The sequence below is a fragment of the Ambystoma mexicanum genome, chromosome 8 (assembly GCF_040938575.1).
Source record: "Ambystoma mexicanum isolate Mex_15411 chromosome 8, UKY_AmexF1_1, whole genome shotgun sequence".
Classification (NCBI taxonomy): domain Eukaryota; kingdom Metazoa; phylum Chordata; class Amphibia; order Caudata; family Ambystomatidae; genus Ambystoma; species Ambystoma mexicanum.
Window position 1 is genome coordinate 1,490,393,242 of NC_090929.1, and position 27,100 is coordinate 1,490,420,341.

At 46.4% G+C, this 27,100-nt stretch overlaps 1 protein-coding gene across 3 annotated transcripts in view; it reads left to right on the forward strand.

The window, feature by feature from the left end:
• The window catches only part of MFSD13A (major facilitator superfamily domain containing 13A), a 508,579-nt gene that overhangs the window by 135,242 nt on the left and 346,237 nt on the right, over positions 1 to 27,100 (forward strand). For all 3 annotated transcript variants that reach the window (XM_069611670.1, XM_069611671.1, XM_069611672.1), the window contains exon 4: positions 185 to 634. In XM_069611670.1, coding sequence (XP_069467771.1) covers positions 185 to 634 — 450 coding nt within the window. The remainder of the gene's footprint in view (positions 1 to 184; positions 635 to 27,100) is intronic.

The window sequence follows — 27,100 nt, forward strand, 5'->3', positions numbered from 1 at the left end:
CCGCCCTTTGGGATAGTCATTTAAAACCTGAAATTAGATTTTTCTCAGGATCTTGCTGTAAGAGTCCTATTCACACTGTCACAAGTACATTTTATCTACATCTTATATTTCCTAACCATAGACTTTGTGCAGTAAATTGATGTTCTTTTCTTCTAATTTTCTAACGCGCCTTCTTCTCTTGCAGGTCTGGTGTGGAGATTTCATCTCCTGAAGTTGTTCTCAAGAGACTGAAGGCCTTAAGCAAAAATGGACCACTCTTTGCCATTTCCTTCTTGACGTTTTGGGTGGCCTGGGCCCACCCAGGTTTACAGTTCCTCATCTGTCTCTGCCTGTATGACAGCTTTCTCACCATGGTTGATCTTAACCACAATGCCTTGCTTGCCGACCTAGCTGTTTCTGCGAAAGAAAGGACTAGATTGAATTTTTACTGTTCTCTTTTTAGTGCAATAGGCTCACTCTCTGTCTTTTTGTCCTATGCTGTCTGGAACAAGGAGGACTTTTTCTCTTTTCGGATATTTTGTGTTGTGTTGGCCATCTGCTCTGTTATTGGGTTTACTTTACCAACATGGCTCTTAAGACAACGATTTGAAGCTGAAGTTAACACAAGACACAACGAGCAAACAATTCTACAAGAGTAAGTTGACAATCATTTTTAAGCAGAGTAAATGCCCCTCTATAATATGCAAACCGTGTCTGTGTGTGCTTTGTTTTGTATTTTGCATTTGTCTCTATCCTAGTACATATGGCTTGGACATGGCCTCACCTTGTGGTGGGACTGAATCATGCTTCTCGAATTGTTCTAAACCAAAGCTAGACACCTCCATGTCAATTTGTACTTTAAAATAATCATATAGCCTCTGCTGCTTAGTGTTGCATCCAATGTATTACCTGTTTTGCCAGGAAGTGTGGGCTGAAACCTGCTTTATGGATGTGCTCAGAGCACTTTGATGAATAATGGCATTTCTCCTCTTATTTTGAAAAGGAGAGCTTTGAACGCAGGTCCATTTTCATGTGTCCTGAAGACCATGTCATGGTTGGACCTTTGTTTATTTTTTCATTGGTTGTCTACATCTTGTACAATTATGATGGAAATCTGAATGTTTGTATACATTCCTGGCGGTTGCACTTACCTTCTGGGCAGTGCGTTCATTCTGTCTGCTCCAGGATGCCCTGCGTGCAGCTGATTGAGGGCTTGTCGCCAGTATTTCTCTGGTAGAACAATGTGAGTGTCCCCAATAAGACATTTTGATTGTGTGTTTTTGTGAAAGTGGTTAAAGCTTAATATTTGTTTCAGCAGGCTAGCAGGTATGAGGGAGTAAGCTGGAAATATTTGTGACGGGGTCCTGCACCTGACCCTGCCAAGAGGGGATGGGGGTCCCGTCTCAACCGGGGATAGGAGGCCTAAAAAGGGTACATGTCAGAGCCAGTCCTGCCACAAACGCAGGGTGATTAGCACATGTACTTGCCCCGTGCCTACTGAGCAATATCCAGGCCAGTGTTCTTTTTGTTTCCCTTGGACCATGAGTGCCAAGATTCCGAATGGTAAAGACCAAGCCTGCATCTCTTTGGAGAGAGGCAGCGACGCACAGAACTGATGAGGAATGTTGTTCACATCAAACGAGCAATCCAGACGTTCCACTTACTCCGGATACAAACTGTGAAATTCACGTACATTTAGAGGGCCAACATTACACAACACTGGCAGACCCGCTTATGTAAAAAGGGTGCAGGACTTTAAGCCTGTTATGTTATCTAATGCCTGTATCCCAGCCCCTGAGGAAAAGAAAGTCCACGGTTAGCAGCCCAGGGAACCAGCTGAGAGGGAGAACCAATTGAAGATGTATGGGAAGGATAATAATGGGCAGAAAGATCGAGGTAGTGTAGGTTGTTTGTATGAGGTGAAAGGAGACGGTGGACCAAAAGACCAGCAGGAGGAAGGATGGTACAGGAAGCGTGGTGGAGGAAGGATGGTACAGGAAGCGTGGTGGAGGAAGGATGGTACAGGAAGCGTGGTGGAGGAAAGATGGTACAGGAAGCGTGGTGGACGATTACATGGTTAGGTATTGATTGGTGAGAGAAAGTGTAAATTGAGTGAGAATGTAGGTCTGTCAGTCAGTGTTTGGAAAAAGTGACTGGGTGAGTGAAAGGAGGGGGGCTGGGAGAATTTGTGGGTGGTCTGTAGAGTGGAGTGGGAGCAAGGGAGAGTAGTAGCGAATAGACAGAGGGTAGAAGCAAGGAGTATAAAAGAGGAAGAACATTGAAGGGACAGAAGAGAGAACGAGCAATGAGAGAGACAGTGGAAGAGCAGCAAGAAGAGTAGGAGGAAGGGAAGGAGACTGAGGGAAGACAGGGCGAGGAATAGGAGGGTGTGAGAGGGAAAGACAAGTGGAGCCTGGGCAATCAGAAAGCACCCGTTCCAATTGAGAAGATCAATGTTATTTTTGTAGGGCCCCTGAATACGATCACCCAGCTAATCCCAGGAGGAGACCGGTTGATAAGGCATTTGCCTTTAAGACATTACAACTAGCCAGACAACTGTTAGACAGTAGGGATTACCGATCTCTAGTGATCATCTAGAGATTCAGGGATGCCTAGGCTAAGCAGGGAAAAGCCCGCGCGATACGAGAGAGTGAGGGATGGCCCTTAGTGAGCACCTTCTCAAGCCTTTTATTTAAAACAATGTAACTATCCTTGAGGGTTGGTGTGTTCCTGAGGCCATTTGTGACACATTGTTACACAGATATTTTATAAAAAATACATTATATTCTTAGTTCTAAGTAACTTGTGGCTATAATATCTGTTCAACTAGCCTCTTGAATGGGTTGAGGATTTTTGTGTGCATTTACAGCATCCAGAACTTCTGTGAGGAAAGTGTCTTTAAATGTCATCAAAGGCCAAAATTTGCTGAAGGATTATTGTAGGTTGTGCTGTATTGAGTGTTCTTTTTGGTAATCTAACAAATTTGGGACGGTATAGCCCATGTAGTAGGCACATTTGTTATGCCTCCACTCTAGCAAAATAGTTAATGCTCCTCAAACACTTTCACTATAGCCTTAGTTAGAAGTTAACTTTGAGGAATCTAATCTTTGAGTTGTTTCAGATGTTGACTCAAATGTAACAATATTGTTTCTGGTCTGTGCGTTTTCTGCACAGATGAGTATAGTTTCCCTGCGTTGCCACAGGGCACATCTGGTTAGTTTGAATTGCTTGAGGCATGACCACATACCTTCCTGAGTTTAGGGTTGTTATGAGGAATATTAAAAGTGAGTAATGAAGATTACTCTTAAGTAATCAAAATAGATTCCTGCATAATGACTTTTATGGTCCTCGTTTTTGCACCGCTTCTCTTACTAATAGCCATCCTTCAGCTCATCTTATCTTCGGCCTTGTCGGTCAAACCATATTTCATTGTGAATGCATGTATTTAAAACGTTTCTTGGGGTGCCACATGGCATGAAAATGCATGGGAGTGCAGGACACTAAAATGCATATGTGACTTATGCAGAATATATCAAACTAATTTAACTTTTTTTTAAAAACACTCTTTATTCACATTTTTGTAAAGAAGGCAAACAAAAACAAACCCAACATTTCCCTCCCCGCCTCCCGCCTTTTCCCTTTCTCACCCGATTTACATGAGACCTCCTAAGCTTCATCATCCCTTTATCACCCGTCAGCCACTCCCATTTCATGTGATTAACTAGCATTGTGTATCAATCCCCCGGAAACTCGCCCCCTAACCCTTCCATTCCCTTTTTCTTCCTTCCCTTTTCCTTTTCGTCTAAACTAATTTAACTTGAAGCAGAAAGCAGTATATCACAAAGTGATGGTGCAGAATATACTTAAATTACCTTTAGACAGTACAGAGGAAACTAAAGTGGGTTTATAGTTGTATGCAGCAGGGAATGCATCTGCATGTGCTTAGGCATATATATGATGTGATGACGCATGTACATACCGTTGGCATTGAACAGCTTGAGAAGCTGTTCATGCTCTGGCCTCACAATTTATTTATTTTTTTTATTTATTTATTTGAATTTATAAATCGGCCAGCGGCCCGAGGGCATCGTGGCACTGTTACAGAATATTCACTTATGACATGGTACAGATAATTCATAGGCAGTGGTAGAGGTAAAAAAGAAACATGACAGCGTTCCAGGGTTACATAGGAGCAGTATTAGAGGCAGTACATTTGGCAATGGACTAGTTGAAGAGATTCGTTTTTAGCACCTTCCTGAAGGTTGTGAGGGATTGTTCATTTCTTAGGTTACGTAGGAGCGCATTCCAAGCTTTTGGTGCTAGGAGTTCAAAGCTTGTGCCGCCCGCTTTGGCTCTTTTGAAGGCTGGGACGGAAAGCAAGCGAGCGTATTGATCATGTATTGGTCTGTGTGCTGGGTCTTGGTGAATTCTTTCTGCTAGGTATGCAGGGGCTGTCAGGGCAAGGCATCTGTGGGTGATAGTGAGGGCCTTAAATGTAATGCGTTCCTTGATAGGGAGCCAGTGGGCATCTTTCCTTGCCTGTGTGATGTGCTCTCTCCTCGAGATGCTGAGGTAAAAATGAGGGCGCTGTTTTGTGCCATTTGAAGTCTGTTGACGTTATTTGCGGAAGTGCCTAGGAGTAAAATTACAGTAGTCGAGTTTTGCGCCAATTGTAGCTCTCGCTATGTTAAGGCAGTTTTATGGTGATGGGTGAGGTTTTACTGCATTTATGATTTTGGTAGTAAGTGCGGCTGAAGATGAGATGGCACTAACTTGTCTGTCCATTGATAAGGTGGAATCTAAATATACACCAAGAGTTTTCACTGCAGTGGCGGCTCTGATAATAGAGTTCTCTATGGTGAAGGAACTATATTTTTCGTCTAGTTTTTTTAGGGATTCTTTTGGGCCTACTAGTAGGATTTCTGTCTTTTCCAGACCATTAGCTGCCATCCAGGCCTGGATGTGTGCATAAGTCTTCTGAAGGGTGTCAAGATCTTGTTCATAGTTTCCTGTCAGTGGGAGAAGAATTTGAGTGTCGTCAGCATAGTTGGTGAAGGCTATGCTGAAATCTTCTAGGTCACTGAAAAGAAGAAGGGTGAATAGGTTGTAGAGAGTGGGGGAGGTACAAGACCCTTTGGCACTCCGCATTCGATGGGTGATGGCGAGGCCTAGGCATGGTCGGAGAATACCCTCATGGCTCTACCCTCTAGGAGCGAGGTGATCCATGCAGTGGCTTCTTGTGAGAAGTGGGCAGTGTCAATGAGGTGTTTACCCAGGATCTTGTGGTCAACCAGGTCAAAGGCCGCCGATAGATCCAAGAGTAATAGGAGTGAGGTTTTGCCTTTGTCCATGGCTTCAAGTAGTTGGTTCTTGAGGTCTAATAAGGCTGATTCAGTACCGTGACGAGGGCGGAAGCCGGATTGCCTTTTACCTAGAATGTTATGAGTTTCCAGGTAGGATTGGATCTGTAAGTAGGCAGCCTTGTCAAGAATTTTCAACAAAAATGGTACAGTTGTGATTGGACGGTAGTTGTTAGGGGAGTCAGGGTCAAGGGTGGGTTTCTTTAGAAGTGGTCGTACCCAGGCTTCCTTAAGGGCAAGCGGGACTGTGCTGTTGGCGAAGGAGGCGTTGATGAAGGTAGTGATGAAAGGGGCTAAGGCGGTGGCACAGTCTTTGACTATATTAGCTGGGCATGTCTCCCCTTTACATCGAGAAGGTTGGGTCTGTTTCATGATCTTTAGGACTTCAGGGATGGTGACTTGTCTGAATGCAAACGGTGTGGGTTTGTTTGCGCCCTGCGGGGTGTCTGGAGTTCGTGATATTGCCGGAGGATTTGTAGTGGGTAGTGGCGCTTTGGGCAGTTTGGCAAATTGGGACTTGATTTTGGTCTGAAGTGTTTTGATTTTGTTTATCATGGCATGCTGGATGTTGTTACACCATGTTTCGTCTTTCTCGGTGGGTTGTGTGGTGGTGGGGGGAATTGTCAGTTCGTTGTAGATGGAAAATAGTTCCTTTGATTGGGAGTTTGCTTTTTCAATTCTGGAGTTGTAGGTGGCGGCTTTGGCTTTGATGATGGCCAGTTTGTATTGTTTGGCAACTGTGAGGTACGTGTCTCTAGTGGTGGTGGAGGGGTTCGTTTGCCAGGATTTGAATTCTGCTTTTTTTGTTATTCGAGCATCTTTGAGTTCCTGTGTGAACCATGAGTTGGCATGAACTGTGTTTGGCTTTTTTTAATTCTAGTGGGGCTATTGCGCCTAGAACCTCTTTCAGAGTGGTGTTGTAGATCTCTACCAGCTCTTTGGGGTTATTAGATGTGGGATGGGCGAGCGCTGAGGCTTCAAACCGAGGGAGGATTCTTTCAGCAGTGAGTAGTTTTTTGGATCTAGCTAGGGTGGGTGGTGCGGGTGTGTTGGGGTTCCCTCCTGTTTTTGAGGTGAAGAAGTGCAGTAGATGGTGGTCAGTCCATGGGCGTGGGGTATTGGAACTAATGTCTACTGCGCAGTTGTGGTCTGCAATCCAGTCTAATATACGACCTTTGGTGTGGGTGGGATCGTTAATTGGTTCTATAAAGCCTAGGTCTTGAATTGCTTTGGCAAGGGCTTTACCTTTTTTGTCATTAGGGTCTTTGAATCCTAAGTTGAGGTCACCCAAGAGGGTGGCTCTAGTGTTAGTTTTGAGGTTGTCCCCTAGGATGTGGGTGAGGTTAGATTGGAATTCGTGGGTTGGGCCTGTAGGTCGGTAGACAGTGTGTAATGTTATGTTGTCCTTCGGTGTAGGTAGATATTTTTACTGAGAGCATGTCAAAGTTGTCAGCCTCAGTGGTTTTTAGTTGCCTGGCATTAAGAGACTCCTTGAGAATTAAGGCGACCCCTCCCCCTTTCCTAGAGGTTCTGTTTATGTGGCTGCTTTGAGGTCTTACTCCCTTCTAATAACTTTGCGCACTCTTGGAAAAGCAGTACAAAACGTTTTAGGAATATTCAGAAATTGGTGAATGTTTTTTGGGGAATCTTTCATCAATCATCAAACTGCACCAAAATTATAAGCACCTCCAAAAAATTATCGTCCCATGGGGAATCCAACTTGAGCATAACTACAGAGTAGTTCTCGCCTACTCAGAGATAGAGAAGTATATATATTTCTGGAGCTTGTGGATCTGCTTGGATCACATGCTCTGCAAAGTCCAACATCTAGTGGAAGTCGCTGAGTATTCCAAGATTGGATTTCGAAACTCAAAGACGGACATCGACAGGGCGTGTTTAGTAATACTAAATAGTGTGGCATGTACTGTACCCATGGTCCTTCACGCGTCGAGGTCCCTCAGATTGTTTTTTTCCACCATTGAAGTCGGTCACAAATGCTGAGTTCCCTTCCAGGCTGATGCCTTTGATTAACTAAAGTTGTACTTGTAGGCTTTCTTCCTTTCATTTGTTGTTCGCCTTGCTGCATGACTGCTCAACCACTCGATGGCACCTGACTAACACCCACATCGTTGACGACTGATGGATCGACGACCAGACGCGGCCTTTACGGCCTCTCCGGCCCATTACAGTAGGGAGGGACGGGGGAGGTTCTTTATACTATTCTCTTTTAGAGAATGTTTATTCCATCATCCCCTTCTATTTTTACCCATCTGCCCTTTTAAAATATAATGGACAAAACCCCATTTAAATTTTGCCCCTCCTGCCACCGTAAATTCCTTTGGAAGGAAACGCACCAAGCGTGCAATCACTGTCTCCCAAGGGATTACGCCAAAAAGCATTGTAAATCCTATCAGCTTTTCCGGCCTAAAACCCGAAAGGATCGGCGACAAAATGCTGTCCCGCTCCTGCCTTGCAGGACGGAAGACTCCAGCGAGGGTCTTGTTGGGGTCATGAGTGATGCTGAGGGTGAACGGCAGGCCCCAGACTCCAAGAAGCAGGCCAGCAGTCCTGTGATGAAGAAGACACTCGGCAGCCAGGGCGCACGCAAACGCACTAAGGACATACCCCACGGCCGACTCTCTGCGACACCGCTGAGCGTCGAAACCCATGCGGTGACCAGGGATAAACCCTCCTGCTCCTCACTGTCCTCTGGGCCATCGCACTCACTTTCGTCTCATGGTAGCTCCCAAAAACCGAAAGCGAAGGTGGGTTCGGACACTGCATATAAAAAAGGCCCTCCTTTCGCACACAAAAGAACAGGCGGCGAAAGGCATTTCGGCATCTCCAAAGATATGCCGTAAATACAAGCAATAATTAAGAAACACGTCAGTGCTTCACTCTTAAAGCAAGGTTGCCGAAAAACACAAGGTTTCGACGCCCTTGACCCCAAAGGACACAAACAGTTTTCTAAACCCATAGACACCCTCTCTGGAGCTATGGGCCGTAAAGATACCATTCGCTCCCACCCCACCCCTGTTAAGGATGTCACTCCTTCCCAGGCCCCTGTCATTTCGGGCTTCCCACCCTAATGCCATTTTACATCCGAACAATTTGATAACCTTTTAGGGAGAATTTCCTGTTTCCTGGACTTCATGGACAGACACCCCGACCAACTGGCCATTCTTGGAGACGCCTCACAGCCAGAGGCATCAGCAGAGCCACACCCTGCCAAAAAGTCTCACCTTCAGCCACAGCCAAGCACCTCTGCTCTAAGAAATCCGGCCTCTGCATTCCAAGACACCTCTCAATACCAAGACCCCTTTTAGGACTCATATTATGATGACCAAGCAGATACAGGGTCTCAGGTCCCTCTATGACCAAGACCAGTTTTACGATGATGATGACATTTACATAATTCAGTCACCAGACCGTCAGGACCAGCCTGTAGCAGATTTGCCAGTTGACAGTCAACTCCAGTACAACGAACTGCTACTAAAGGCGGCGCAACATTTTAGTATCGACATTCAGAAACCCCAGGCCGACAAAGACTTTGTGGAACATATCCTGGGGGACAAGAAGTCCGCCACCCAGTTTATACCTCTCCTGGAGTCAATACAGAGACTTATCCAGCCATCCCTACTAACACCTACTCTTACGAGGGCGGTCAACCTGAGAATAGAGAAGCTGTTCAGACCAACGCCCACTGACCCCCCCCTGTATAATGGGTGTCGGCTCAAACCAGATTCCCTAGTTGTCACCACCACCAGAAAAAGGGCAGGCAGAAGCCACACCAGAAAAGGAGAGCAAGAAGATATATATGCTTGGGGGAAACGTCACCTCCTCTGCAGCTGTTACGGTCACCTGGTATCCACGGGGACGCCACCGAGCCCTGGTTGGATGATTTGCACTCTCAAACCCTCTCCCGGTCCCTTGATAAGGCCTCTGGTTAAAGATGGGTCTGCAATATAGGAGAGCTGGATTCAATACCAGATTGTCTTTGTTTTCCCACCTCCCTTGGCCTTAACTCCTTCCTCCCCCTTGGGCCTTCTCCTCACCTTAATATTGTGGCAGGGGCGCGTAGATGTGGGGGGCGAGCAGCGACCAAGTAACTTCACTGGTGCAAGCCCCCCTGTGGGATTCCAGGCCTGCTGCGACACCGTAGATTTGCTGCTTTACAGTCTTTATATGCAGTTCTTATGTTCCGCTTAGTTCGAATAATAATGTCTTGCTTCTTTCCTTTTAGGTATGGAAAGGTATTTTGGTGTTGTCATGCAGTTTGAAGATGAGCATGGACCGGTAGGCGAAAACACGATGTGCCCGATGCTGTCCGGTGAGTAATGCGCGATGCGTGGCGCTGTTTCGCCTTTTATATTGCTAACCTGTGTCTTTTCTCTCCTTGCAGGTTGCGATGTTCCTCGCCGAGCGCCGTAATGTTCCAGCAATGATACTGACCAGGAGAAGACTACCCAGGTAAGAATTGTGTGGCTTTCTTCTTTGGGGAGGAAACGTGAGTAAACGCTTACTAATGCTGTCTTTCTTTCTCCTCTTTCAGGGTATGGTATTCCAGGATGCATGCGGGGCCGGATGATGGAGTTCGTACCTTCAGGTGAGTGGAAATGAAGTCGGCGATCGATTTGAAGACAGGATACTGTTCCAGGTAAGTTTCGTAGTGTTCTTTCTCTCTCTGCAGGTCCTTGGTTTCAGGTAAACTGTCATCAAAGAACTAGACACGGTGAGCGTTACGCTGCCCACAGCAGAATAACGCAAAGCACGTTCTGCTATTTGAATGCGGTTTTAATAGTCTCAGCTAAAGTAGTCCAGGTAAAATAGTCCCAGGCCTGCCACACCCAAAAGACTAGACCGCATAGCTCAGTTCCTTGTAACTGAGCTATGTGTTTGCCTCCATGTTGGCTGAACCTCCCCTCTTCCCCCCGCCCCCAAGTTAAATAGTCCCAAGTAAATAGTCCCATTCTAAAGTTGGTCTTCATGATGGTTATGAGCCCAGCGCCAAAGGCGCCAGGACTGACTCCAAGAGAGTCTTGGATGAGATTTTAAGGCCTTTGACCTGGCACTAACTGGAAGGCTGACTTGCCAGTGAGGGCCAGGGGCAAGGGTCATGACAGCAGCGTACCGAAACAAGAATCGCTAATAATACTACACTGTTACCTAGTTATGGCTGCCACAAATGGGATGAGCTGGAATGCCAAATAGAAACCGTCCCAGAACCACTAAAGACTGAACTGCTTAAAACTATCTAGGAGGGAAAGCAAATCTTGAACTGCATCCTGAAGAACAACCTTGATGCAGCTGATAACGCAGGATGCATCATAGCGGAGGGAACACTCATCAAGCGGAATGCCCGGCTTAGGCAGTCAGGGTTTAAGCTAGAGACTCAAGCAACCCTCTTAAACATGCCAGTGAAGCAAATGTATTGTTTGGGATGGCTGTAGAGGACGCCCTATAGAGTGCCAATGAGGAGTACAACAGTCTTAAATCCCTTGGCCAGTTAACTAACAAATCCTAATCCCAACGGTGTTCCCCAAACTCTAGGGGATTTCGAGGCCATGGTGCGCAACGCTCCTCAGGCTGCTCTAAAGGAGGACAGTTCTCGTCTTGGAGCCAGTCACAAGGCCCTGGTTCCTCGTACAATTTTCAAAGAGGAAATAAAAGGGGCTGAGGAAGGGGCAGAACCTCACCTGGGAGGTTTCTTGCATTCATTTGGTTACTCACGCAAGCCTGCCCATGTGCCCAATGCAGGAATGGTTAGCTAAACAGTGGTCTCGGGCAAGCATACAGTGAGACCATCTAGTGGTTATTTCGCGAACCCTGGTTCAGGCTCTTCGCTGGTGGTCCAAGGACAACCTGTTAAAAGGAAAACCTGTTTGCGCTTCACTAGCACAAGCGATTCTAACTACAGACGCCTCACTCGCTGGATGGAGGGCCCACTTCCTCCACCACACAGCCCACAGACAGTGGACACACTACCCAAAGACATATCAACTTCCTTGAACTATTGGCAGTTCTCAAGGCCTTTCAGCAACATTTCAGGGGTCAAATGGTGCAGGTCCTCACAGATAGCACCACAGCCATGTTCTATCTGAATAAGCATGGAGGCATACACTCTCAGTCTGTCCAATCTATCCCAGAAAATATGGAAGTGGGCACTCAAGCGGAACATGTACCTAACATCTCAACATGTTCCAGGGTAACTCCATTCTCTGGCAGACACTCTAAGCAGACATCCTCTAACTGAAGAAAACGAGTGGCAGCTCGACAGAGATATCCTAGACAGAATATTCTCACTATAGTGTCACCCCCCACTAGACTTGTTTGCCACAAAGCTAAACGCACAATGCCCAGACTCTGCGTCCAGGTTTCCCCAATCAGGGTCCAAGGGGAACGGCTTGTGGATGAACTGGTCAAGGAAATTTGCTTACGCTCCCCACCCCCCTCCAAACTCCCCAACACCACTGCTGAGCAGGATAGTGCACAAGATGCACCAGGAACAAGTAACCCTCATCCTGGTTGCTCCTATGTGGGTGAGACGGCCTTGGTTTCCACATCTGCTCAAACTGGCGATGTGCGACCCAATCAAGTTCCCGTTCCCATACAACATGTTGACACGACACAAGACAATCAATGAATTTGGTCGAGCTTACACCTACACACTATTGCACATGGAACAGATGACAAGGGAGGAAAAGGGTGGGACGAGATATGGATAAGATGGGAGATGTGAAGATAGTTACCTGGCATGTCAGGGGGCTCAATAGTTATCTGAAAAGAAATAAGGTAATGATGTATTTGAAATGACAGAGGATTGATATCGCCCTGTTACAAGTGACTCACCTAACGAAGGAGAAGCAGGAAACAGTGGGGAGGAAATGGAAGGGCACCACCATAGGAGCGACATACTCCGCGTATGCCAGGGGAGTTATCACGTGGATAGCACCACATGTCCCCTTAAGCTGTTACAGTCCACCATAGACCCGGATGGGAGAATGGTATTGATAAGGGGCTTGGTGGAAAATAGAGAGCTGAGTATCATCAACACGTATACCCCGAACCAAGACACACTAGGCTATATTAAGACCTTATATAGCCAGATCAGCCCATACATGGGAGGGGCAGTCATATGGTGGGGAGACTTCAATTGCACGTTGGATCCCAGGGTGGATAGATCAGATAAGAAGGTAATGAGGCCCGCCCCAGCAGCCAAGGCCCTGCAAACCCTACTGGGTGATTTTGACCTAGTAGACATATGGAGGATGCACCACCCATAGCACAGGTAATACTCCCACTATGCGGCACCACAGGACCTATACACACAGCTGGACTATATGTTTGCCACATCGGAGCTGACTGGAGAACTAGGGCGCTCGGAATACAAGGCAAGGGTCCTATCAGACCACTCGCCATTGATCGTGGAGTGGCAGTATTCCCCACCCCGAGCACGGATCCCAACATGAAGACTTAGAGCAGAGGCTTTGAAAGATACAATGTTTAGAGAGGACCTGAGGAAAGAGATAGTTGAATACTTTGAGCACAATACCGGGAGTGTGGACTCAGCTGGCACGTTATGGGAGGCATTTAAGGTAGTGGTGAGGGGAACAGCAATATTTAAATCTAAAGGGCTGCATGGAGAGATCACCAGAGAATTACATGAAGCAGAGAAGAAATTAGAGGAATTTATGCACAAGGAAGGGCACTCCCCTGAGGAGGTCCGGACTATTACACGGTTGCAACATGACTGCAAGGAATATTGGGGGAGATTATGTAACTTGAACTACAAAAAATATGTAGAATGACAGCATGCAGGAGGGGATAAGCTGGGCAGGCTGCTGGCCTGGTTATGCAAATGTGAGACACCCAGATAAACAATTAGAGCCATATGGGACACAAATGGGCAATCACTCGATACTCAGTGGGAGGTGAACAATAGATTTGTAGAATTTTACCAGCAACGGTTTGCAGATACTGGCGGGGAGACAGAGGCGGATATGATGGACACATTGGAAGACATTGGCCTTCCCAAACTGGAGACAGTAGAATGGGGGGAACCTAGAGGTCCCAATTACCTTAGAAGAACTGGAAGCAGTGATCAAGCTTTTACCCACCAGTAAGGCCCCAGGGGCGACGGACTCCTTACTGAGTTTTATAAAACGTATAGGGCGGGACTGCTCCCCCCGATGCTGGCGATGCGGAATGAAGCTTTAGAAAAAGTGGTATTGCCGGAATCCCTGAGGGAGGAGACTATCATCCTGCTCCTTAAACCTGATGAGCCAAGCATGGATAGCGGTCGTACAGACCGCTATCCATGCTGAACCAAGACAGCAAGATTCTTACTGCAGTGTTGGCAAACAGGTTGAGACCGGTCATTAACAAACTCTTACATCCTGATCAGACGGTGTATGTCCCGCACAGGAACATATCTGATAACCTTAGGAGGCTCTATCACATTATTGAACAAACGGAACAAGATTCACAAGAGAGTGCAATAATTTCATTAGATGCAGTGAAGGCCTTCGACTCTGTTAAGTGGCCTTGGTTGATGGCGGCCTTTAAAGCATATGGGATGGGGCCGGTGTACTTGAGGTGGGTGCAGCTGCTATATAGCACGCCACTGGCTTGATTTAAGACTGGAGCAAACATTTCTGACCGGTGGCAGCTGGGTAGGGGCACCAGGCAGGGATGCCTGTGGTCCCCGATGTTGTTTATTCTGGCTCTGGAGCCCTTGACGATATATTTGAGGCAACAGTACGGAGAAGTGGGAATTCCTACAAAGAGTGGGCTACATCGATGTATTCGGGTGATATGCTGTTATATCTGAGATACCCTCAGGAGAATCTAGAATATGTATTAGAAGTGATGGATATATACGCTGCGTTTTCTGGAATAACAGTGAACCCCAAGAAGTAGTGTATATTCCCCCTGGGTAGGTACAAAGGGAAACCGCAGGAGGAGCTGCCGGTACTCCAAATACACTGGGAGAATCTGACATTTAGATACCTGGGGATTGATGTATACCATACGACCGAGGTTGAATATAAACATAACGCGGAGAAGTCTGTGACAAATATTGACAGTGTTACCTAGGTTGTTGCATTTCTTCGGGAACATACCTTACATGATACCCAAGCGACTCTTTGCCAAGCTCCAAAGCCTGTGCAGAGGATTCATATGGAACAATACTAGAAATAGGATAGCACTGTGGAAATTGTAAAACTCATATGACAAGGGGCGCATTAAGTTGCCAATCTTTGAGATTTATTTCCTAGCCAGTCAATTGCAGTACATGGCCAGGTGGCTATCGTATGACACAACACCGGAGTCCGGATTATTGAAGGCAGAATGTACCCTGTTCTTTCTGAAAGAATGGATTTGGTTGCCAAAACCATGACAAAGGGGGGGGGCACGAGAATGCTAGAATTGGGTGGGAGAGTATGACAGAGAGCTTGCCAGGTCATGGAGAACCATGCCCCGTGTTCCCCTCAGATACTGTAGTGGCACTGTCTGGGGTGGATGAGCAACTGTGGAAGACAATTCGGAAACATTGGGAACCGAATGGCATTGCAACGCTAGGGGATATATGGCAGGATGGGGAAGGCGATGGAATTCGACACGCTAGTAGAAAACACTGGTCTGTACCGGGGACAATATATCACTTACACAAGATTGGTATGGATGGTGAAAGATACATGGACAGATACAGTGCTGGAGGGTCAGCCCGACACGGTCATAGAAACAATTTATGACGTGTCAGACAGAGACCACGAGGTCTCCCGAATTTATGAACTACTCATGTCCAGGGTGGGTAAAGAAGTGCTCCAGTTGAGACGGTACTGGGAAGAGGAAGCCGGGGAACCCATGGGTGACGGGTTGTGGGTGAGAGACCAAAGGTATCACAACAAGGTGTCTAGAAATGCGAGACTGCAGCAAATTCAGCTGTATATTACCCATAGGGCGTACATGACCCCTCAGAGGATCGCGCAAATGCAGGGATACAAACATGTCCTGAATGTGGAGAGGGGCATGATACATATGTTCTGGGCATGCCCTGAAATACTGAGATTCTGGAGGGATGTGGCCCACCGATTAAATGAGAAAAGGATTAAACTGGAAGTGGAATCTTTGTGGGCATGCATGGTAGGGGGGTTTCCCAGGCTGTGCAAGATGAAACATGTAAGTAAACTAAAGGACTTGACCTACATACTGGCCAAGCGCAGAATAGCCATGGGCTGGAAAGCTAACCATAGACCGAGGGTGGAAGTGTGGTGGCGCGACCTTCAGAAATGGGTGGATGCAGTTAACAGAGGAGGGGAGGACCTAGGTGAGGCATTGAGAGCCGGCAGGCATTTGGTGGCCGCACTATTTGATTCGGCCCAGACCGACTCTGGAGAGGATGACTCCTTGACAGGTGCATAAGAGACTACACTCTTAGAGTATACAGTGGTAAATGGTGAAGTGGAATAAGCTTGGAGGGAGGGGGGAGGCAGCGGGTAAACGATGAACATATCATGCGATTGGTACATCAATGACTGTTTATTGTTTGGTTATTTTGGTTGGTTTTTGTTGTGAAAATCAATAATTTTAAAAAATAAAATAAAAATTAATGAATTTGGAAGCTTGACTCCTTAGAGTTTGGCCACTTGAACCTTCCACAAAGGTGAATGGATATTGTTAAGGAGGCACGAAAACCCAACACCAGGCACTGCTATTTTTATAAGTGGAAAAGATTTGTGATATAGTGCACATCACAATCACTGAGCCCATTCGCATGTTCTCCAGCTAACATTCTACACTACATGCTTTACTTACTAGACTCAGGCCTAGTATTTAATTCCTTAAAGGTGCATCTGGCGGCCCTATCGGCTTACACCACTTCACACAACAAGGTGTCCTGGTGGAAGGTCCCTGTCATTAAGGGATTTATGCAAGGGGTAAAGAGGCTCTACCCCCCAATTTCCAACCCTCCATGGGTTGGTATCTCAATGTTGTGCTCTCCAAGCTCATGGGTTCACACTTTGAGCCTACGTACAAAGCCAGCCTAAAGCATTCCTGATAGCTATCACCTCCGTAAAACGAGTTAGTGAGCTACAGGCATCGTCTGTACAACACCCCCTTTTCATTATACACAAGGACAATGTTGTCCTCCGAACACATCCTAGGTTCTCACCTAAGTTAATTTCAAAGTTTCATGTAAACCAATCCATAGAACTTCCCACCTTCTTTTAAAATCCACCAAACTCAGCAGAACAAAGCCTCCATACACTTGATGTACGGAGTGTGGTCTTGTACTATGTGAACAAAACAAAACCCCTAAGGCAAACATACCAACTCTTTGTTTCCATAGCGCCTGGTAGAGAAGGCAATCACATATCAAAGAACGCCATCTGAAGATGGATAGTGAAATGCATACAGCTCTGCTAATCCGGATCCAAGAAAGTTCTACCTTTCACACCAATAGCACACTCTACCAGAGGTACAGGAGCTACCTTAGCTTTCAATGCAAAGGTCCCTCTGGATGCTATCTGCAAAGCTTCTACATGGAGCTCTGTCCATACGTTGACACACACTCTAAAGCAGATTCACAGGTGGGACAAGTGGTCCTAAAACATATTTTTGCTGCTGTACCTTCTAACTTCCCACCTCCCTCTCCGGATACTGCTCGCTAATCTATGCAGAACATTTGATCTAAGCAGATCCACAAGCTCCAGAAGGGATACGTTACTCACAGTAATTGTGTTTCTGGTGCTTGTATCTGCTTAGATTCACATGCGCCCTACTGGAGTAGAGGGCGCATGGATGTTTTCTGGGTTATCACTGTTTCTGCTTTATCACATCTGTACTCGCGCACCACTTCATGCAACCTCATGTCAGAAACATACAATCTGAGGAACCTCGACACGTGAAGGGCCATGGGTACAGTACACGTCACACTAGGATAGTATTACTTAACACGCCCTGTCGACGTCCGTTGTGTTTCGAAAACAAATCTTGTAATACTCTGCGACTTCCACTATATATCGGGCTATGCAGAGCATGTGAATCTAAGCAGATACAGGCATCAGAAATAAAATTACGGTGAGTAATGTATCAGATATTGCAAGGTTTGCACTACCAGCACTGTAGTTAAGTTGGACTCCTCATAGAACGAATTGCTACAGAACTCTCCAAAAACAATACAGATCCCACTCCAATTTTTCGGGAAGGTTTTCCTGAGGTTCTGTCAATGGAGCGGGGGGCTGATATAGGGAGGTGTGACGTTTCACGTACTCTTGTCACTTCTCCCCAGAGAGTAACCCCTTTCCATGAGGCTAGGATAGTGAGGCTGCTACCCAATATTCTCCCTAGGGGGGGTGGTTTAATGCGGGAGAACTTCATGTGGAGGGACTCCCCACCTGAGGATAAGGATGACTACCTAGGTCACAACATCCACAGCACCCATGCCCACCACTCCTTTAGGCCTCTGCCCCCTTCCTCTGACACGCTGCATAGTGCCTGCATGTGCTATTGTCATCCCTTAACTGTAACTAGTAGAACACGTACTGCGCTGAAGATTACAGAAAACATGCTGAGTAAACTTCAGTCAATTAGTATATCTATGAAGGGTGACCTATGGCTACAAGAAACATTTTAGTCTTCCGCAGAGTCGTAGTCAACAAAGCATCATAAAGAGGAGGTGGATTTACGGAGAAGTCAAGCCAGCCCAGGGGAGGAAGCTGTGGAGCCACGGGAGTGGGAAAACGACAAAGACCAGGAATTCGAGAACATTGGTGGAAAGCAGAATATACTTCTCTGGGACCGGACGTTGATGGGCCCTAGGCGGAAACCGGTGAGGTAGTGGTACGACCTCCAGGAGGAGATGGACCAGGCGGTCCACAAACTGTACCGACACTGCAAGGAGCCACAAGACACAGAGCTGCCAAGAACGGAGAGAAGACCGTTTCGGAAGGCGAGGCGAAGACCGTCTTAAGTGCCGGGATGAGCCACTGCCTTATGACAAAGCCCCAGAAGGTAACGGGCAATACGGGCGGGCCGGTAGGGATGTGTTGAACGAGAGGGAGTTTCCAGGAAGCGCCTGAAACACAGTGAGGCATATTGAGGGGGCAAGAAGGGTCTGGGACCCTACTGCATATGAAGAGTGCATCTGAGGAGGACTTCCTCGCCCGAGTGTCATACTTAAGACTACTGGCGTACAGAGAAAGGGTCTAGGACCCCACACAGCATATGACAGATGCATCCTCGTGCGAGTGGTGTCCACGGGACCACTGAGACACAAAGAAGGGTCTCGGACCCCGTGCAGTGTCTAACGAATTTGGTAGGAGAATTGGGGGAAGTGAGACATTCCCCCTGGTCTAGAAGTTACCAGAGGAGGGTCTGGGACTCTCCAAAATAAAGTACAGCATTGTCAAGAGTCAAAAACCATACAGTATTTGTACCAGAAACCAGTGGTATGTAGTAATTCTCCCTGGGTTACAATTGATGAACATTTTGAACAGTACATATCGATCAGGAAGGGAGTCATTCTCCTGGCAGTTGAATTACTGAGTGTACTCCAAAAGAATGCCAGGGATCTTTTGTTATGTCATGTTAAAGGTATTTGTGCCGCACACCATCACCACCGGAAGTGGTCCCCAGGCGGGATAGGCATAGATAGGTTTTTTTTTGCAGTTTTTGCAAAGCTCAATAAAGGTTTATAGCCCAAAATGACACCTCCTGGTCAGTTGTCTTCTTCTGCACCCTCGCAAAACATGGGTTTCAATTGGGATTTCTCCTGGGCCATTTTTTACTGTAGCATACAGTACAACCCAAATCCCTAGCAAAGATGTGCCCCAAACCTTCACAAGGTCCTTGAGCCTGGTCTCCCAATCATTTTGTAGTTTGGTGAAAATCCATCCAGCTGTTTGTTTTAAATCTATCCAAAAGTGGGAACAATCTTGTTGGGGGTATCTGGGTTGTTGGCTGTGCTCCAGATAGGATTTTGAAGTTGGAGTACTTTTCTCCCTATTTTTAAAATGTGGGGGTAAAATGATTTTTGAGGGAGTAAACAAGCAATTTCTGTTCCCAGTGGAAGTATTTTATTTTTGAGTAAAAGTATATTTATCTGCAAAAAAGAAATATTTTTGTGAGAAATAATTCTTTGTACCATTTTATTCATGCACATTAAAAGATACATCCGACTTCTTCCGTAATTATAGTAGTCTCTACCTGTGGTACTATGTATACTACTGTTCCGAACATATCCATTGAGTGGTTTGGGTGAAAGCAAGGGCACAAGTTCCGATATGTCCATTTACCATGTTTCTTTGGGATTTTTTACTCCATATTATTATTATTTTTTAAGCGTATTTGCCTATTTTTAGGGAGTGGCTGATACACCCCTTATCTGTAGGGCTGGTTGTAGGACAATTACATGATCCTGACTAGAGAATTGCTGTTCATGGTCTGTCACAAAGCCCACAAATGTTTGGTTGAGGCAACCAGATCTAATTGGTTTGGGGCCTGGACTTTTCAAACCACCCACCTTTGTTATTTGATGCCTTTCTACCCGATACTGCAAATACTTTAAAAAAGGGGCATGTTTCAGCCACCTAAACTGCACCCTGACTCTTGGTATGGTCAGTGGATCAGAGAGGGGTGATGAAAAATGCCAGCAAGACTGAAATAAGTGGTTGTTTTTTGGCTGGGCTAGCGGGCCCAGCCTTCATGTGGGTCATCCCAAAGGCCAGAGCTGCGCTCATTCCTGGTTTGAGCTCAGTTCTGACCTACAGACTGGACACAGGGATATCCTGGGCAAAGTAGATGCTAGCCATGGCCAGAGGCAATCAAAACGGCAATGGTCAAAAAGGGGTTGCTCAAGCCCACTGCTCAGTGTAGTGCTTGCTGAAGCCTGGTCATGGCCATACTTTGGGTAAAGTGGCAGTTTAAAAAAGATTCTAAAAGGAACGTTATCGGTGCAGTGCAAAACAACAAAGCCCCACAAATTCAAAAGTTACTGGGCTCACAAGTTTCTCCATGCATGACCATTCTGCAGTCCTTTTTTCCCCCTTGGAATTCTGGGATTTCTATTCCTGAATTTAAAATAAAAAAGGCAAAACAAGTCCCAGAATTCGAAGAAAATGGCAGCACTGGGTGAAGTTCTCATGCATTGCATGGAGAAACTTGAGAGCTCTGCATTTTACTCCTAAAGCAACCATAACCCCTGCCATCGCTCACCCAATGAAACCCATAACTCAACCACCTTCGTGCGCTGCTCATGATGCCCCATATGCAAAAACAAATGCCCTACACATTGTCATATTAGTTAGGGGTAGAAAACAGCAGTACCTCTCAGTTCTCAAAGATGTTTTTTTTATTAATTTGAGGGTAAACGCAAAACCAAGTCCCAATTAACTCTAAACATTCTTTTAAGGATCAGATTGTCTTTGGAAAAGAATACTAGACACATGAGCAGCGTATGGCAGTGGGAAGTTATGGTTGTTTTCGGAACCAAAACTAGTGAATTTCTGACATATACGGTTCTTGTATAATATCATGGGCGAGAACAAAATCAAAAACGGAAACCTGTGTTCATTTTCCTATGTAAAGTGTCATGTAACCCTAACTATAGAACCACAGCTACGTTTAGGATGCATAGATTTCATACCTAGGTACAACAGGATATATCAGCAATATTAATAGGGGATAGCTGGGCTGCTGCTTTCTGCAACACTATGCTTATCCTGCTGTACCTTGCACTTCGTATTTATAAATTCGGATCTGCCTTGCTGTTAAGCCTCACCACTGCTGTGACAATGCTCATCCACCACTGAAATCCTGGTGGAAGAGCTGCGAGCACCTTGGTCCCGCATGGAGTGGTGTGGGAGTGCACCCTGAGGTGCTGGTCACTCTAGTCCTACTGTGGTTCCAGAAAGCCGACGGATCTGTTCTGCACCTGCTACCAATGGTGCCTCTCTAGTTTGACAGCTGTTGACCTATCCGCTCCATTCTGCCCGCGAGCAAAGCTGCTCACTCTGGTTCCTCACTGTCAGCTTGTCCTGCAGTGAACCATCCTTATGAACCATACTTATGAGCTAATGGTTACTACTGCAAACCCATTGCCCCCCTGTGGTTTGGGGTGGGTTTGGGTAAGGACCGAATCACCTGGGCGCTAGCTCAGAGATGTTATTGTTGTATAATTAGATTAGACTCAAGAAAAATGAGACATCACGTCACTTCTTGATTAGGATGATTTATGAACACACTTAAGCCAACACATGTTTTAACCCTACATGGGTCTTTTTCAAGGCTGTGGTGAGAATACAAGGTAGGGTGCACATTAATAGTAATATGCAAACAATCGAGTGGGCGGAACCAATGTGATTTGTGAGGTGAGAAGTGTTCAAAGTTGGTGATAGTATGACATTTGAATATCGGTATGCCAAATTGATGCATGAGGCATGTTTAGACTTGTTAATTGCATTGCATTGGTAATTGAAGTGACAATAGTAAGTGAACAAAGTGCACATCAGATGAGATGGTTGGGGTAATGCAGAAATGTGCAAGTTGTTAGAGTATAGTAGATGTTGGCATGATTGAATACATAGTTAAAGCAGTGGGAGCAAAATAACAAGTCAAATGAAGGTTAGCACCAAGGAAAAGGAGGAAAGAAGAAAAGAGGTTAGGTTAATAAAGTGTGGCATTAGAACCTGACCTGGTTGGGCCAATGGAGTTGTGTGGTGTGGGTATGATCCCTTACCGTGTGTAGTGAGCACTGTAAATATAAGGTGGTGGTGAGCTCGGTGTGGGGCTCTTGTTGGTTAACCTGTAGGGTTTTGTATGGTGTCAGCCCAGTAAGTATTGGGATGGCAAACATTGGGGCAGTTCTTTGCTTGGCTGTTCTTGGGAGCTTTACTATGGAGGTAGTGTGTGGTGCTGTTACTCCGTTAGTGACAAATGTTGGGTAAGCAAAGTCATGCATAGCGGATGATGAACCTTAGAGTTGTCGGTGCAGCAAACAAGTGGAAGCGACAGGCCTGAATATTTAGCAGGCTGTTGGGGGCATGGTACAGGCAGGCTAATGCCTGTGTTAATGCTGTTGTGAATTGTCTGGCAATAAAAACAACTTGTCACAATTCCTACAGTAAGAGGAATTTAAAATGATCTGATAGGGCAGTTGAGCAGATGAGACATGGGCACGCACTTAACTGAAAGGCCAGTAGGGCCTCTGAATAAAGATGGGCGGTCACAGCGATCTTATGATCCCGGCCGCCATCTTTGAATACAGAATAAGTCGTAAGAGAGGGTTCTCGTGAGTGGTCAGATGAGTGCTCACTTCTGATTGGTTCAGAGTATAGACTATGGGAATGGGCCCATTGATGACACTGTAGTGCTGTGTAATGGAAATGATGCTTGATGCATTGTTGATCGTGGCAATGCAGTGTACCTAAATGTAGGTTGGCTGTTTGAAACCCATGCCTGTCAGTAATGGGAATCTTAAGGAATTGGGGTAAGAGGTTTATATGTTGGAGCTCCATGTGGAGTGCTGGGGAGAGTAAGGGCCAATCTGAAGTGTGTAAAAGAACACTAGTGTGGTAATCAAGTGGAGCAGCAATGTTTGCCTGGAGTTGACTGTGGGAGGACAATTGATGGTGCTTGGGAGTAAGGACCCACTTTAAACCTTGCCAAGACGTGAGTACCATCTTTTAAGAACCCCTCATCGTCGGCAGGATCTACTAACTTACTTCAGTGATCAGCGGAGTGCACATTCTAGTGCTTTACCCAACACATATTTCCGCTGCAGTTTGGCCTTTGAGCTGGAGCCTTGACTTTGTAAGGCTGGCTGAACACTCCTCTCGCCCACGGCTTTGTGGAGGAGTGCAGTCTGTATAGCAGTGGCCATTTTGAGAAGAAGTCTAGTGCAGATTAAACTGTGGGGAAAGTGTTTGGACAGAGCGCCCAGAGATCTCAGAAGTTGCACTGCTCCAAGAAATTCTTAAGTTAGAATGTTGACAGCATAAACAATCCTACTAAAACTTGGAAAACGGATACATACCTTGACCACCATGCGATCTGAGATTGCAATGATACGGGAAATGCACACACTGCTCCCAATGAGGGCTTTCCTAAAGCCTGGACAAACGAGCGATACTGCACTAGGTATTGTTCTCAATCCAGTGGTGTTCTAACATTGAAGCACTCTTCACTGGGTTTTATTTGCACTTCATCAGTTTTAAATATGTGGTGGCCCTGGTTAATAGCTGTGCCCAATCTATTTTATTTGTGAATATTTATGGTCTGAATTTGAACAACCCAGATTTCTTCCATAATGTAACTTTGTTAGGTAGAATGCTCGTCTTGTGTGTAATTCTCATCACAGTGTCAGACCCCCAGCACTTTTTGCTTGACTATTGATTTTTGTTCGACTCTCCTGAGTGAGTGGGAACCCTTTTCCTCACTCACTTTCACTTTCTGTGACTCTGAGATGGAGTCTGCTTTCCTCCATCTCTTTGTGGTATCTGAATTTTCCTATTGCAGCACACAGCCTCTTCTGTGCAGTGTTGCTGGAAGCTCCCTTGAGCTTCCACATTGGTTTTCTTTTACATTCCTGTAATAACGTACTGTTACCAGGAGAGGGTCATATTTTTTTATCCTACCTATGCTTGTCGGAAGAAAGCTAAAAGTCCTGATCACGTAGTGGTTCACACCACTCGTCATCTCCCTCAGGGCGGTCAAAGAAAAGGCAGCACAGATCTCCATCTTTGTTGTCGAGTGCCTCCCCAGAACTGGTCTCGTGCCCAACCAAACCGGCCTCACTGGCGGAGTGGGAAAAGTTCAGACTAAAGATGCCCAAAGTATTTGAGAACGCGGCCTCGAACTCCTCGAAGAAAGAGAAGAGCCATGCCAGTGTAGACAAGCATATAAAAAGAAGGCAAGGGACCCTCGGGCCCGGGTGTCCATGAGAACTCCTCGAGAACCCTCCCTCAAGTCAAGAAAAGGCTCCTTCGAAGGCATAATCATCGATGCCATCAGCGGCGAAGGATTCCACATCAAGCCCTAGAAAACCCAAGACTCTTACAGCATCGAAACCTTCGACGCCATTGTTGAAGCAAGTCCCTAGATCCTCGAAGGATGTCGAGAAAATCTTCACTCCACTGCCAAGGAAGAATTTTTTCAAATCCCTTTCCTCAATGGATGATGAACCATTTTAAGATGAATCTCGTCCATTTGCATTGCAGTATGGGACACAGAATGTTCCAAAGGCCCTAATTTCTGAGGACTCAAGAATAAATGATCTACATGACACCCTGCAATCTGCAAGTGGGTTGGACACTTCCCCAGGAATAGTTTGGCAGGCCAGGTCCCTCTGACCATGCCGATGGATCTTACAGACAACTGATGTCTAAAGTGATAGAATATCTCGGATGGATTAGGCCTGCACCAGTATTTGAGCAGGATGACCTAACTGATATTTTAGACAAGGGACTCCAGGAGGACCCTATTCTACCATTCCATATAGCTCTGCAAAAGAGAGTTAATGCCAACTGGGAGACGCTAGAGTTACTTCCAGCTGTGAACAAAAAACTAACCAGCAAGTACTGTGCGTCAATTAGTGACCTGTACTACATAACAAAACATCCAACTCCTGAAAGCTTGGTAGTTCAGGCTGCCACTTCTACATTCAGGCAACAGGCATACCCAACTACCCCCAACCTCTGGGCAGCGATGACGAGCATTATGACGCTTGGGCTCAAAGTTTTCTCTGCAGGAAGTATGGCTCATAATCAGCAAATGCCACCTGTGCACTGGCCAAGTTCACTTTCAGATTATGGAATTGTATAGCGATGGCGGCTGAACATATCCCCGAAGAGGAAGAACGAGACGGCTCTTTAAACATTGTCAAGGATGGGAAAGATGCAATGTGCGAATCCTGCAAGACTGGTCTAGAGTCTGTGGACAGTATCAGCAGAGCAATGGCGGCTAGCACTGTAAAGTGCAGATGTGCCTGGTTGAGAAAGTCTGGTTTTGTTCCAGATGTACAGTCCAGACTTAACATGCCCTTTGACGGCACTCATTTATTCGGCAGCAAGGCTGACGAGAGCCTGGAGAAGCTGCAGACCTCCAAAGCTGCAGCCAAATCCCTTGGCACAGCAATCAGCCATCCACCTACACCCCCCACTGGTACATCTTGGAGTGGCAGGTCCTTTCGCTATTACTCGTCTGTTAGAAGAGGGAGAGGACTGTTGAATCAAAGAGGTCAGAAAAGATTCCCCTGAGGTGGACGGGGAAGAGGTGCTAAGACCACCCAGGCACGGGCTGATTTACCCTCAGCCGCTGCATCAGCTGCCTCAAAACCTCTCTTAAGCCTTACTCCACGAGTCCAAGGTGGGAGGCAGACTCTCACAGCATCTGAAAGAATGGCAGGGTATTACTTCAGATGCGTGGGCATTGGAAATAGTTGACCAGGGTTACTGCCTTCCCTTTCTAAAAAGGCCTTGTGATCATCCACCGGGGAACAGCTCTTTCAAAGTTCCAGATCCGCTCCTTATGCAGAAAATGTTGACCCTGCTAGTGAAAGGTGCTATAAAACCAATACCTGTAGCGGAAAGGAACAAGGGTTGGTGCTCCTCTTACTTTCTAATACTGAAGAAGGACAAAGGATTGAGACCCATATTGGACTTGAGATGCTTGAACAAGTTCCTTCGGAAGGACAACTTCAAGATGGTTACCCTTTCAGATCCTTCAGGCCCTCCAGCTTCAGGACTGGATGGTATCCTTGGACCATCAGGATGCTTACTTTCATGTGCCAATCCATCACAAGCACAGAAAGTACCTGATGTTCTCCGTTGGCGGTTCTCCTTATCAGTTTCGGGTTCTGCCATTTGGGCTGACCTCCGCCTGGGGGTCTTCACCACGTTGATGGTGGTGGTGGCTGTGAGTCTCAGGAGAGGGGTGGCGGGGGGGAGATTCACGTCTACCCCTACCTAGAAGATTGGCTGATCAGGGCATGTTCTTTCGGGCACATGGTCCTGGCACATCTCGGCTCCACCTGTCACTCCCTCCACAGACTGGGCATCTCCCTCAACTTGAAGAAGTCCCACATTATACCATCTCAAAGGCTCATATTCATTGCGGCTGTCCTGGATGCATCCTTGGGAAAAGCCTTGCCACCCAAGGTGAGGGCTCAAGAAATTCTGCAGATGGTCAACAAATTCCAAAATGCCCTGTCTTCCGGCCTTTCGATTTTCTGAGGTTGCTCGGCCCTATAGCATCCTGCATTTTCCTGGTGCCTGAGGCTCTCCTTAGAGTGAGATCCCTCCAATGGGCTCTAGGCACTCAATGGTCCCAATTCTCAGGCAAAAAGTCAGACCTCCTTAAGATCTTCTGTGGTGGACCTACCAAGAAAACATTCTGAAGGGAGAACCTTTTTGGCAACCATGGATGGAGATAAATGTGGTGACAGACGCCTCACTCACGGGGTGGTGAGCCCACACCAACGATCTGAAAATCAGCAGTAGTTGGTCTCCATTGGAGTCCAAACTACACATCAATCTTTTGGAGCTGAGGGCAATCAGACAAGCCCTGATGGCCTTTCTGCCCTCTGTACGGGGAAAGAATGTCCCGATAATGACTAACAACAAAGTGGCCATGTGCTACCTCAACAAGAGAGGTGGCATATGGTCACTTACCACTGTGCAGAGAGGCAATGCAGCTCTGGTACTGGGCAATATTCAAGAAGGAATCTCTCTATCAGCAGTTCACCTAGCTGGAGAGGAAAA